General features: G+C 45.2%; 1 protein-coding gene across 2 annotated transcripts in view; it reads right to left on the bottom strand.

Annotated features, from left to right (window-relative positions):
• OXSR1 (oxidative stress responsive kinase 1) overlaps window positions 1-9580 on the bottom strand; it is a 99483-nt gene extending 89903 nt beyond the window's left edge. Inside the window, exon 1 of one of the 2 annotated variants that reach the window (XM_032270437.1) lies at window positions 9166-9580. In XM_032270437.1, coding sequence (XP_032126328.1) covers window positions 9166-9235 — 70 coding nt within the window. In that variant the 5' untranslated portion in view covers window positions 9236-9580. The remainder of the gene's footprint in view (window positions 1-9165) is intronic. The other variant, XM_032270447.1, reaches the window with a different exon arrangement.
• Window positions 9581-13469: the final 3889 nt, after the last annotated feature.

Below are 13469 nucleotides of genomic sequence, written 5' to 3'. Positions count from 1 at the left end.
GAATCATCACTCACTCTCCTGTTCACTCTGGTGATCTCCCATCTCAGCGGATGGCAACTCCATTCTTCCAGATGCTCTAGCCAAAAGTTTTGGAATCATCTCATCTTCCCTTTCTTTCACATCTAATCCAACAGCAAATCCTCTAACTTCAAAAAAATATGCTACACCCAGAATCTGACCACTTCTCACCGTCTCCACTATGACTTCTCTCCCCTGGATAACCTCCCTCCACCCTTGTGCCCTTACAACACTATTCTTCACATTGCAGTCTGAGGCTTCTTTCGGTTTGTTTGTTTTGAGACAGCATCTCATTCTGTCACCCAGGCTGGAGTGCAGTGGCAAGATCTAGGCTCACTGCAACCTCCGCCTCGCGGGTTCAAGCAATTCTCGTGCCTCAACCTCCCAAATAGCTGAGATTACGGACATGCACCACCAAACCCAGCTAATTTTTGTATTTTTAGTAGAGATGGGGTTTCACCATGTTGACCAGGCTGGTCTTGAACTCCTGGCCTCATGTGATCCACCCACCTCTGCCTCCCAAAGTGCTGGGATTACAGCCATGAGCCACCTCACCTGGCCTGCAGCCTGAGTTTTAAAACATAAGTCAGGTCATTTAAATCTCTGTTCAAAACCCTGTAATGATTTTCAATCTTACTCAAAGCAAAAGCCAAGTTCCTACAACGACTTGCAATCTGACAATAAGGACCATGCATCCATACCATCTCTCCTTTCTAACCTCTTCACTTATCCGTCTCTTCACCCTCTGACTTACTCTGCTCTAACTGCCCTCACACCTCCTTAGCATTCCTGAATCACATCAGCATGCTTCTACTTCAGAACCTTTGTTCTTGTCATCCTCTGCTTGGAACAACAGAAAACCACATCATTCCCTTCTTGACCTTCTTCCTCAAATGTCACCTTCTCAGTGACATTTTCCCTGACCTATTTAAAACTGAAACACCACCTCCATCCCTAGCAGTCCCTACCCCCTTTTCCTGCTTTATTTTTCTTCTTTAGAGTTTCTAGATTATAAAATCTGCGGAAGCAGGCATTTTTGTGTTTGCTTCACTGTTTTATCTCCAGCATCCAGAAAAGTGCCTGGCACATAACAGTTCAATAAATATTTGCCAAATGAATTAATCAAGTAGTGGAGTATATTTTCAAGGGGAAAAAAAACTTGTCAGGGTAGAACGAACACAAAAATAGCCCCGTCTTCATGGGTATTATTTCATTGTTACCATCATGTACATTAACACTCACTGAGCATTCACTCTGTGGCTGAGTCTGTGCTGAGCACTTTCTTTACTTACATTTCTTCTGTTCATCTAATAATTACAATAATCCCATGCATTAGATATTAATGGTCTTACAAGGCAATGTAAGTAAAGCAATGTAATTAAGGTAAAACTTAGGTCATACGGTTAGTTAGGCAGAGTAGGGCCTAGAAATGAGAACTACCTGAGTTTCAAAACTACACTCTTAATTGGTAGGCAACTGCCTCTTCAGATTAAAGCTAACATTTATTAACTGATTACTACGTGCCAGATTACTTACTTGCACATAGTAATAGTAAATACTTATTTAACTATTTTCATTAAAAAAAAAAGAAGAGGCCAACATTTTTAGTTGCTTAGCCAACATATAATTTCCCCTTCTTTAGTAAGAGAATCCTGACCTATTTTGTTTGAATGGGTCCAGCTAAAGCTTCATTTCCCAGCCTCCCTTGCAAATGACAAAATTATACAGTTCTGGTCACTTGTAAACTACAAGTGGAGGCCACTGAGTAAGGCATCCATGGAAGAAAGCTTTTTGAAAGACAGCCAACTCAGCTGTCATGTGTCTTTGTCCTTTTGTCATATTCTTCCAGACTAGAACACAAGCATGAGTCTAGAGGTGGCACGACCATCTTCCAACTACGAGAAGGAGAATCAGGTGCTAAGTGTGGTGGCACAGAAAACTAGGAGCCTGGGTGCCTGACAGCACCTAGGCTGCCACCTCCAGTCTTCTTGTTACATAAGAGGAGAGAAGGATTTTATTAAGCCGCTATTATTTCCATTTTCCCCACATGCAGAGAAATGTAATCCTTATTTGATACAACCCTATGAAATGCTGGCCTCGTAGAAAATGTCACTTAGCTGAATCTCTCAATCAAAGGAAAAATACACTACTAAGCATCATTCTATTGAAAGCATGAAGTCCTTCACATTTATGGAGGCACTAAAGGTAAAGGCCCTGGAATCTGCATTTGAAAACCACAACTTCAGATTCAAAACGTGTGGCTAGTGAACAATTCATGAAAATTAAAAAGAAGGGAAAGTCAAAAATAGAAATATATTGCATTGCCTTCACCAAAGTGTCAAAGCTAGGTGAATCATACCTTCAACCTAGTATGGAGTTTTCGATTTTCTAGTCTGAGGTAAATAGTAAATACTTATGGAGACTTTTCAAGATGCAGGACAATAAAAGCTACATGGCGCAGCCCTCTGCCATCATACTGTGTTACTGGCAATATCATGGTGATGGTCCTTACAGTTATACTACCATCTCCAACACAAATCCCTAAACCCATCTGAACCTGAAGGAGGCTTGGACTGAGAAAAAAAAGATGCAATAATGTTCCAATAAGCATTAAAAACAGATTTAAAATATTTTAAGTGTTACAAAATTTCACATCACATAGTATTTTATTATTTCATGGCAATACCAAAAATTGGGAAATATAAGGACAAGGAGAAGGGTAAAAAAAGTCACAGCTAACAACAACTATCATTTTATACAAGCTAAACACTTCCCACAAATAATTACACTCAATCCATATAACAACCCAGTGACATAGGTACTATTCTCCCCAGTATACAGACAAAAAGCTGACATGGAAACTAATTATATGATTTGTCCAAGACCACATAACCAGTAAGAGGCAAAGCCAGGATTTGAATCTGGGTCAGTCTAACTCCGAAGTCCAAATTTTTACAGCTGTTCTAACACATGTCAAATACAGTATAACACATGCTCAGAAATTCTAAGACTAAGGGCTAGGAGCTAGCTCAAAAATACTGAAAGATCAATGATTAATTGTGAGAATGATACTAATATCTTTTACACATAATCATACTTAAAGAACTTCAAATTTTGCCAAAGCATGCTTAAGATGATACAATTCTTTTTCAAGTCCCCTGAATTTTCAATCCATAGACTTTTAATATGTTCTCAGGAGGAGATTCTGTTCTCTGCAGGATTTTACCAGAAAGATGAAGAACAAAACAGAATGTGAGAAACAATCCCATAAATAGTATAGTGCTAAGTAACAACTGTGAAAAAAATACAGTTCAAATAATTTAAGTTGAAATAAACGTATGTGTTTCGATGGAGATGACATCATTGCATTGATTTCTCTAGAATACAATCCTTTGAAAACAAAATTTAAATGATCCCAAACCCCTTTTTCTAGATTTTAATCTTGTCTCCTGAAAAAGTTGAGTGTAATCTGAAGAAATCATAAAGATTCTTTTGAAGACTATAGCTTATCATAAAATACTATGTACCAAACATTTAGGTATGGAAGCAGCGTTAAAATGAGAATACAACGCTTTATCGAACCTTGCTACTTTACTAGCCTGTAGCTCAAGAAAAACTTTTTTTTCTCCTTGTTGGGAAAATGGAGAGAGGCAGTAAGAAGACTGGAAGGATATGACAGGCGTGCAGCATCTAAGGGTAGATATTTTTTCACTCTAAGGGTAGATATTTCCCTTGGCCAGGCACAGTGCCTCACGCCTGGAATCCCAACACTTTAGGAGGCTGAAGTGGGAGGACTACTTGAGCCCAGAAGTTTGAGACAAGCCTGGACAACATATGAGACCCTGTCTCCACAAAAAATAAGACAATTAGGTGGGTACGGTGGCATGTGCCTGTAGTTCAGCACTGGGGAGGCTAAGGCAAGAGGGTCACTCAAGCCAGTTCATACAGTGAGACAGTGAGCTGGGATTGCCCCACTGCATTCCAGCCTGGGTGACAGAGTGAAACCCTGTCTCAAAAAGAAGTGGAGGAGATATTTCCCTTAATCTGTGGGACAATGACCCCCATCTTCCAGTTTATATCCAAAAACCAAGCAATGTAGATACAGGAACAAGAATCCTGAATTAGGCTACAGGAAACGTAGATGCCAGCTTTAGGCAGTCATTTTAGCTTTCTGTCTCTATGTCTTCAACTGTAAAACAAGGTGATTCACCTTACTTTACACCCTACACAAAAATTATGTATCAGAGGCTTAAATGCAAGACCTAAAACTGTAACACTTAAAGATAACATAGGAAAAAAAAAATCTTCACAATGATTGAGTTAGTCAAGATTTCTTAGATACAACACCAAAAGCAAAATCAATAAAAGAAAAAAGTGATAAGCATCAAAACTCAAAACTTTTGTGCTTTTAAAAGACACCATTAAGAAAATGAACGAGGTCGGGCACAGTGGCTCACACCTATAATTCCAGCACTTTGGGAGGCCAAGGCAGGCAGATCACTCAAGGTCAGGAGTTCGAGAGCAGCCTGACCAACACAGTGAAACCCAGTCTCTACTAAAAATACAAAAAATTAGCTGGGGTTGGTGGCGCACACCTATAATCCCACCTACTCGGGAGTCTGGGACAGGAGGATCACTTGAACCCAGGAAGCAGAGGTTGCAGTGAGCTGAGATTACGCCACTGCGCTTCAGGCTGAGCCACAGAGCAAGACTCCGTCTCCAAAAAAAAAAAAAAAGTTAAAATGAAAGAAGGCTAGGCGAAGTGGCTCATGCCTGTAATCCTAACACTTTGGGAGGCTGAGGCAAGCGGACCACCTGAGCCCAGAAATTAGAGACCATACTGGAAATGTGTTAAAACCCTGTCTCTACAAAAACACAAAAATTAGCCAAACATGGTGGCATGCACCTGTAGTCCCAGCTACTCGCAAAGCAGGGGTAGGAGGATCACTTGAGCACAGGAGGTGGAAGTTACAGTGAGCCCTGATCACACCACTACACACCAGCCTAGGTGACAGAGTAAGACTGTCTCAAAAAAAAAAAAAAAAAAAAACTACACTATCTCACAACTGTCATCCCAGCACTTTGGGAGGCTGAGATGGGCAGATCACCTGAGGTCAGGAGTTGCAGACCAGTCTGCCCAACATGGTGAAACATCTCTACTAAAAATGCAAACATTAGCGGGGTGTGGTGGTGGGCGCTTGTAATCCCAGCTACTCGGAAGGCTGAGGCAGTAGAAGGATAATCGTTTGAACCAGGAGGCAAAGGTTGCAGTGAGCCAAGATCACACCTCTGCACTCCAGCCTGGGTGACAGAGCAAGACTCCATCTCAAAAAAAAAAAAAACAAGGCCGGGGGGGGGGGCCAAGCCTGTAATCCCAGCACTTTGGGAGGCCGAGGCGGGTGGATCACGAGGTCAAGAGATCGAGACCATCCTGGTCAACATGGTGAAACCCCGTCTCTACTAAAAATACAAAACATTAGCTGGGCATGGTGGTGCGTGCCTGTAATCCCAGCTACTCAGGAGGCTGAGGCAGGAGAATTGCCTGAACCCAGGAGGCGGAGGTTGCGGTGAGCCGAGATCGCACCATTGCACTCCAGCCTGGGTAACATGAGTGAAACTCCGTCTCAAAAAAAAAAAAAAAAAAAAAACAGATAACAAAACAAAGAACCCAACAGGCAGTCCAAGTGGACAAAGGATTTGAATAGATATTTCACCAAAAAAGAGCTATGAAAGCCTAATAAATAAGCACATGAAAGGATGCTCAAAACCACAGTGAGATACCACTTCATAGCCAATAGGATGGTAACACACAAAAAGACAACAACTATAGAGAAATGAGAACTCTTATAATTACTAGCAGGAACATTAAATGGTACAGTTACTTTGAAAAACGGTTTGGCAGTTTCTTAAACAGTTAAATTTGTGATACAACCCAGCAATTCCACTCCTGGGTATATATCCAAGGAAAATGAAACATATTCATATGAAGACTTGATGTGAATACTCACAGCAGCCTTATTCCAAACAGCCAAAAAGCAGAAACAATCCTACATCCATCAACTGGTGTCCAATAAAAAGGAACCATGTATTGCTACGTGCTAGATGGATGAACCTCAAAAAGCATTATGTGAAGTAAAAGCAGCAGAACACAAAGGACTATATATTATATGATTACATTTACATAAATGTCCAGAAAGGGCAAATCTATACAGACAGAAAGTATATGTGATTGCCTGGGGCGGGGGGTGGGAACAGGGAGTAACTGCAAATGGACATGAGGCATCTTTCTGGAATGATGAAAATGTTCTAAAATTGGATTGTGGTGATGACTGAACAATCACATAAATTTACTGAGATTATTGGGTTGTACATTTTAACCAGGTAAATTTTATGTTACATAAATTATGCCTCAAAATTGTTTTTTAAAAATTAAAAGATATTTATGCTAAGTGAAAGAAACCAAATATGAAACACCACGTTATATGATCTCTTTTATATGCAATGTCCAAAAAAGGCAAGTCTATAGAGACAAAAAGTAGACCTGTAGTTGCCTAAGGCTGGGGGTGGAAAAGGGGATTAACTGTAAGAAAGCACAAGAGATCTCATGGGGATGATAGAAATACTCTAAAACTGGATTATGGTGATAACTGCACAACACAGGGAATTTACTGAAAATCACTAAATGTTACACTTAAAATGGATGTATTTCATATGAAATTATACCTCAGTAAAGTTGTTTTAAATCTATGAAAGATGGTCACATCACATTGGCGTTCCTAACCTTTTAAAAGCCATGGACCACTTTGTGGGTGTGAGGAACACTAACCCTATCCAGAAGACTGAGAAACTCCCTTTTGCCCACTCAGATATCCTATGGGTCCGAGGACACCAAATTAATAAATCACAAAATCTCTAGCGCCTTTGCAACTCTGAAATTCTTTGCCACCATAACAGCAAAGGCTTTGAGAATGACTACAACCATCCTCTTCACCCTAGAAAGATGGACACACTACCAGAAAAAATTCTTCTTCTAAAATGATAGGGAACCTCGTCTTTACTTATCTGACATCATTTCAGAATCTTCCATTTAATCCTTTCCTTCAATATGACAGTCTGACTAGGGGAACCAGAAGCCATCAATCAAGACTGGGAACTAGCTAACTGTCTTTAGAACCAAGCAGTACATGTCAAAGACCCACTGTGTAGCAAGGCACAGGCCCATGATGCGGCTTCCGCAAGATATGATGTCTTTCAGATTACACTTAGTCCAGGTGTTTCTGTTTTGTTTTGTCTTTGTTTCTCCTACACAAACCAATATTACTTTAACCCCAGATGGTTTTAAAACAAGAGGCAAATAAAGTAAAAAACAAATTGTTTGGCCGGGCATGGTGGCTCACGCCTGTAATCCAAGCACTTTGGAGGCCAAGGTGGGCGGATCACCTGAGGTCAGGAGTTCAAGACCAGCCTGACCAACATGGTGAAACCCCGTCTTTAAAAAAAATAATAAAAAATAAAACAAATTGTCTGACATTGTTTTATCTTTTATTATTTTTTTAAACACAGTGAAATAAACACTGACACCCCCAAGGCAGCTAAGGAGTCTTCAGTTGGTCTTTTATTGTAAAACTAATTTTAGTGCAGGATGCTGGCAAAGTAGACAATTCTCCTTCCTCCAATACACAGGGGTCTGCTCATGTCAGTTGGACTGAGCCTGTATGGCTAAACTCATTCTCTTTTGATTTCCAAGGTCACTGGGTTATCGTTGTCCAACAAATACTCCCCTCATCCCCAGTCCGCAGCTCCTCCCAATCCGTAGGCTTCTGTGAGTATTACAATCTATGTTTGTGCAAGTTTTGGTCTCTGCCAACTGGTATTCCCGGACCCCCTTCAAATCTTTTCACACACCAGCCCAATTTATCGGATCACGTCAAGGCACTCTTTGAGGGTCTCCAACGATAAAATATAATTCCAAAGTCTGTACCAAGTCTGAGAAGATCCCTAAGCTGTGGCTCCTCCCTTCCCTCTTCTATCCCTGCCAGCCTTCCTTCAGGTCCTAAAACACATCAAGCTCTTCCCCTACTCAAGGCCACTGCATCTCCTCATCCCTCAGTAAGGAAAAATCTTCCCGAGGCTCTTAATCCTCACTTCTTTTCATCCTTCAGGACTCAACTGCAATGTTATCGCTTCAGAAAAAGAATTTTCCTTTAAATCATCCTAACTAGATCTCCATGTTATTCTCTATCAGAACATCTTGTTTATCTCCTTCATAGCACTTGCCAAAGCCTCTTCTTTTTAATTCTTTTTTTTTTTCTTCTTCTTTCTTTTTGAGACGGAGTCTTGCTCTGTCGCCCAGGCTGGAATGCAGAGGTGCGATCTCGGCTCACCGCAACCTCCGCCTTCCAGGTTCAAGCGATTCTTCTCAGCCTCAGCCTCCCAAGTGGCTGGGACTACCGGCGCCTGCCACCACGCCCAGCTAATTTTTGTATTTTTAGTAGAGACGCGGTTTCATCATACTGGCCAGGCTGGCCTCGAACTCGTGACCTCGTGATCCGCCTGCCTCGGCCTCCCAAAGTGCTGAGATTACAGGCGTGAACCACCGCGTCCGGTCCTTTTTAATTCTTTGTGTCTACTTATTTAACATCTACCTCCTCGACTGGAAAGTCAGTTGGAAAGAGTCGGAAGTTGGGTCTAGGTTGCTCAGAGCGGTTCCTGCAGCTTCACCTGGAGGATCCCCAGCTACCAAAGCTCCTTTTCTATCCCACAATCCCATAAATCGATGGCTGTGGCCACAAGTTCAAGATCCCGTTTCTCCCACAGCCTCGGAAAGGCCTGTCCCACACCTGCACTTTCTTTCTCTACAAGACACATGGGTCGCTCCTGTCCACACATCTGAGAATATTGTACACAAATCTCTCCTGAGCCCCCTCAAGCCCCACCCCACCCGGCCTCTCAGGCGCGCGCCTCAAAACCCCCTTCCCGTCTCACACGCGCTCCTCGACACATGCGTCCTACAAGCCCCTTGCACCGCAGGCGCCCCACGAATTCCTATGAGGGCTGCGCTCCCCGAACTCCCGCGGCTCGCCACGTTCCCGCGTGTCCCCCACCGTCCACCGCCGCGCCTCCCCCCTCCGCGGCGCCTGCTCTCACCGATCACCTCCTGCAGCTCGTAATCGTCCCTGTTGATGGACCAGGGCAGGGCGCTCGAGTCCTCGGACATGACGGCGGCAGCGGCTCGCGGTCCTCGCTCAAACTCGCTGACCTCGCTCGTCTCCTCGCCGCGCGTCTCCCCACCCCCACCAGCCGCCGCCGCGCCCCCACCAATCGTCTCTCAACAGCCACGGGTCGGACGGCGCCGGGGCGCGGGGTCACCGCGCAGCAGAGTGGCGGGGGCTCGGAGCTCCGGCGGACCTCGCCTCCTGCTCCTCTGTGTCCGGCACTGCCCGGCCCAGCCCACGTCCTGTCCTCGGCCTCCGCAGCACCAGCGACAGAAGCTTCGCCTGGGCCCAGCCCCTCTGTCCCGCCCTCACCCCAGCCCCACGCACGGGCCAAACTTTCCCTTCTCCCTCCACCTGCCGACACGCAGCGCGCTGACGTCACCGCGCCGGTCACGCCCTACCTCGGCCCCGCCTCCGGCCGCCATCTCCAGTGTGGCTGGCTATAAAGTAGGCGAGCTGGAAACCCGAGAAGGTGGGATTTGGCGGTGGAAGGGAAGAAATGCTTAGGAAGGGGTTCATCAAAGGCATCGAAAGGCCGTGAGAGAGCCTAAAGTAGCACAGAGGCAGTAGCCACACGAAGCATGGCGACGAAAGGGCAGCCAAGTAAAAGGGGCAGAGCCTCTTCTAGCGCCTGGGGCACGTTGCTGTCTCCGTCGTCGCATTCATTGGTTAGTTTGAGAAGGAATCAGAAAAGCAATGGGTGTGGGTGGATGTCAGTCATAAATTGGTCCCGCCTCCAGGCTCTCTGAGCGCTTGTCTGTTTGGGTTGCAGCCCTTCAACCTGCTCGTCTTACCCCTTCCTCTGTTCCTCTGGAGTGACGTCACGGCGTAACCGTCACACCCTCGAGACGTGCTAAGGGCTCCGCAGGGTGTGGAGAAGCCCTGAGGGAGCGGCTGGGTGGGGTAGCCCTCGGGTGTGGCCCACTGCCAACTGGGATAAAAGGCTGTGGGCCACCGGACGGAGAGAAACTAGGAGTTTGCCTGGTGACGTTCTCTCAAGGCGGACGTTCTTCTAACGCTTGTCGCGGTGCTGTCTCCCGCAGTTCCCTCCTGCATTGGGCGGAGACGGGGTTGTGTCTGTTCGCAGCTTTAGCTCAAATAAGCACCTGCCTTGGGGACTTTGTTTTTTGCCCCCTGACAGGGCTTGGGCGTACAAGTGAGACGGACCCACGAGTTTGGGGGTAGTCTCACGGGCCTTGACTTATGTCACCCCGCCCCCACACCACTGAACTTCAGTTTTCTCCGTTTGACTACGTTAGGGCCGTTGGAGAAATGAGCGAGCTGAAGACTGAACATACTTGGTAAATTGGATTTTAAAAAATAAACAGCAGCAGGGATAGGGCTAGGTGCGAAAGTGTCTTAGGTTGGACACCTTTCAGTCCAATGGCAGTCATAAGGAAGAGACCTTGGGCCGGATACGTTGGCTCACACTTGTAATCCCAGCACTTAGGCTGAGGCGCGTGGGTCACCCTAGGTCGGGAGTTCAAGACTAGCCTGGCCAACATGATGAAACCCCGTCTCTACTAAAATACAAAAAATTAGCTGGGCGTGGTGGCGGGCGCCTGTAATCCCAGCTACTTGGGAGGCTGAGGCAGGAGAATTGCTTGAACCCGAGAGGTGGGGGTTTCAGTGAGGAAGAGACCTTCGCCGAGGCCCGGCTGACACGAAGCAGGGACCCCTTTTAGGGCCTGTAGGCCCCTAACCATAGAAATAAATCAAAATCTTGAGTTTCTTCAAGAGAAACTCTAGGCACTTAGCTAGCCTTGAAAAGTTAATAAGCAGCTTGATAAGCAAGAAGGTGGTAGTAACTTAAAACAATAACCAAAGACGCTAAAATAACTGGATGTTTGGTTCCCTGTAAAAACTAAAGATAACATCAACACATGTCCCTGAGTTGTTTTTTAGAAACCTAGACCCCCACCAAATGGATCTGCTGGCGCATAGACCTCAGAGAAGGGGGAGCTGAGGACTGAACTATGACTGCTGGTTTTGTTGTTTTCTCGTTGTTGTTTCTCTAAGTTTCTAACTCCTGAAGAAGGTCATGCCCACAAGCCATAGCTAAAATTCTTTTTTTTTTTTTTTTTTGAGACAGAGTTTCGCTCTTGTTATCCAGGCTGGAGTGCAGTGGCGCGATCTCGGCTCACCGCAACCTCCACCTCCTGGGTTCTGGCAATTCTCCTGCCTCAGCCTCCTGAGTAACTGGGACTACAGGCACGCGCCACAATGCCCAGCTAATTTTTTGTATTTTTAGTAGAGACGGGATTTCACCGTGTTGACCAGGATAGTCTCGATTTCTTGACCTCGTGATCCACCCGCCTCGGCCTCCCAAAGTGCTGGGATTACAGGCCTGAGCCACCGCGCCGGCCCGCTAAAATTCTTTTCTCCTGATCCGAAATTTTTAGAACAAAGCTTCACCTCCTGAACCAGTCGCAAGTCAGAAAATCTTTGAATCCACCTATGACCTGTGAGCTCCTGCTTGGAGATGTCCTGCCTTTTTAGGTCAAACCAATTTATAACCTCTGTGTATTGATTTATGACTTTACTTGTAACTTCTGCTTTTCTGAAAATATCTCCATCTTTAGAAATCGTCTCCTGCAGCTGGGTGCGGTGGCTCACGCCTATAATCCTAACACTTTAGGAGGCTGAGGCAGGTGGATTGCCTGAGCTCCAGAGTTTGAGACCCCGTCTCTACTAAAAAATACAAAAAATGTGCTGAGCTTGTCAGTGTGTGCCTGTAGTCCCAGCTAATCGGGAGGTGAGGCAGGAGAATGGCTTGAACCCAGGAGGCAGAAGTTGCAATGAGCCGAGATCGCACCATTGCACTCCAGCCTGGGCAGCTGAGTGAGACTCTGTCTCCAAAGGAAAAAAAAAATCCTTTCCTGCAAGCCGTGGAAGTTCAGGTCTTAAAAGATGAGCTAACCCAATTCTCTCCTTTCTTGGTGCCCTGCCTTTCTACTGCAGCAAAACCTCTGTGTGGCTATCTGGTGTTACTGCCCTAGGCAAGTAGACCTTAGTTTGGTTCTGAAACACCACCAAGCACTGGAAGGTCTGTGCCGAGCCCTGTTGCGGGAGGTCCACTGACCATGAAACCAGTCAACTAGAAGCTACTGGCAGGTTTCCACTTGGTTGGTAGGATTGGAGAACATTTCATGAAGAAGGTAGCATTTGTACCAGACCTTGCAAAGTTAACATGATTTCAACAGGTGGACATTGAGAGGACAGAATAGTCCAGGCACAGCAAAGGTGCCACCGTTCCAGAAAGCATAGCACAGGCCTTGCTGTAAGTGGTTTCAGCCATTACTACTGACACTTTCTTGTAACTATGTTCTGCCTTTTTCTTTTTGCAGGGAGGAGAGGGATGGGATCAATGTATCCGAAAGGAGCTAAACCTGATGGTAAGAATTAGCCTCAAGGTTTGTACAAATAGAAAGATCTATAAACCAGAAATTCTTGGGGTTGTTGAGCTGTGTGACCCATGGACAGACTTCATATTGTTTGTTTGTTTGCTCCCAGGCACAGTGGCTTACACCTGTAATCCCAGCATTTTGGGAGGCCCAGGCGGGTAGATTACCTGAGGTCAGAAGTTTGAGACTAGCCTGGCCAACATGGTGAAATCCCATCTCTACTAAAAATACAAAACTTAGCCAGGCATGGTGGCAGGTGCCTGTAATCCCAGGAACTCAGGAGGCTGAGGTAGGAGAATCTCTTGAACCCAGGAGGCAGAGGTTGCAGTGAGCCAAGATTGTGCCACTGCACTCCAACCTTGGTGACAAAGAGTGAAACTCCATCTCCAAAAAGAAAAAAAGAAATTATATATACAATAGGATGTACTTTAGGGAGAGATTTTGGCAATCTTCCTCCTTTCTTCTCCTTCCCCAGTGAATAGGAGCTACTAATCTAATAGTGAAAATTCAAGATGTTAATTGGCCCATGTTCTTGGTAGGCAGGGTCACCAGTGGATTCTGTTCTGCCTCCTCCACACATGTAGCTTGATGGATTTGTTGAGCCAGAACCTGCTCTGCAGAGCCCCTTATTTCATTTCTCCTGTCTCCTTGATTTTTTCCATGTAGCGTGATAGAGGTTAGGATCCTGTGATTTGAATGAGCAAGGAATTGGTGGCTGTTTAAGGCCAGAAATCCAAACCTCAACCCCATTCTCAGCCTATAGAGTATCTTCCATGGGAAAGAGAGTATTGTCATAAACACCGAGTATACAGTGGTGACCAAAGCAGACTCA

Source organism: Sapajus apella, unplaced genomic scaffold (assembly GCF_009761245.1).
Source record: "Sapajus apella isolate SASKATOON/1434 unplaced genomic scaffold, GSC_monkey_1.0 scaffold4, whole genome shotgun sequence".
Taxonomy (NCBI): domain Eukaryota; kingdom Metazoa; phylum Chordata; class Mammalia; order Primates; family Cebidae; genus Sapajus; species Sapajus apella.
Note: the sequence above shows the minus strand (reverse complement) of the source record. Positions and strands in the feature narration are given on the sequence as shown.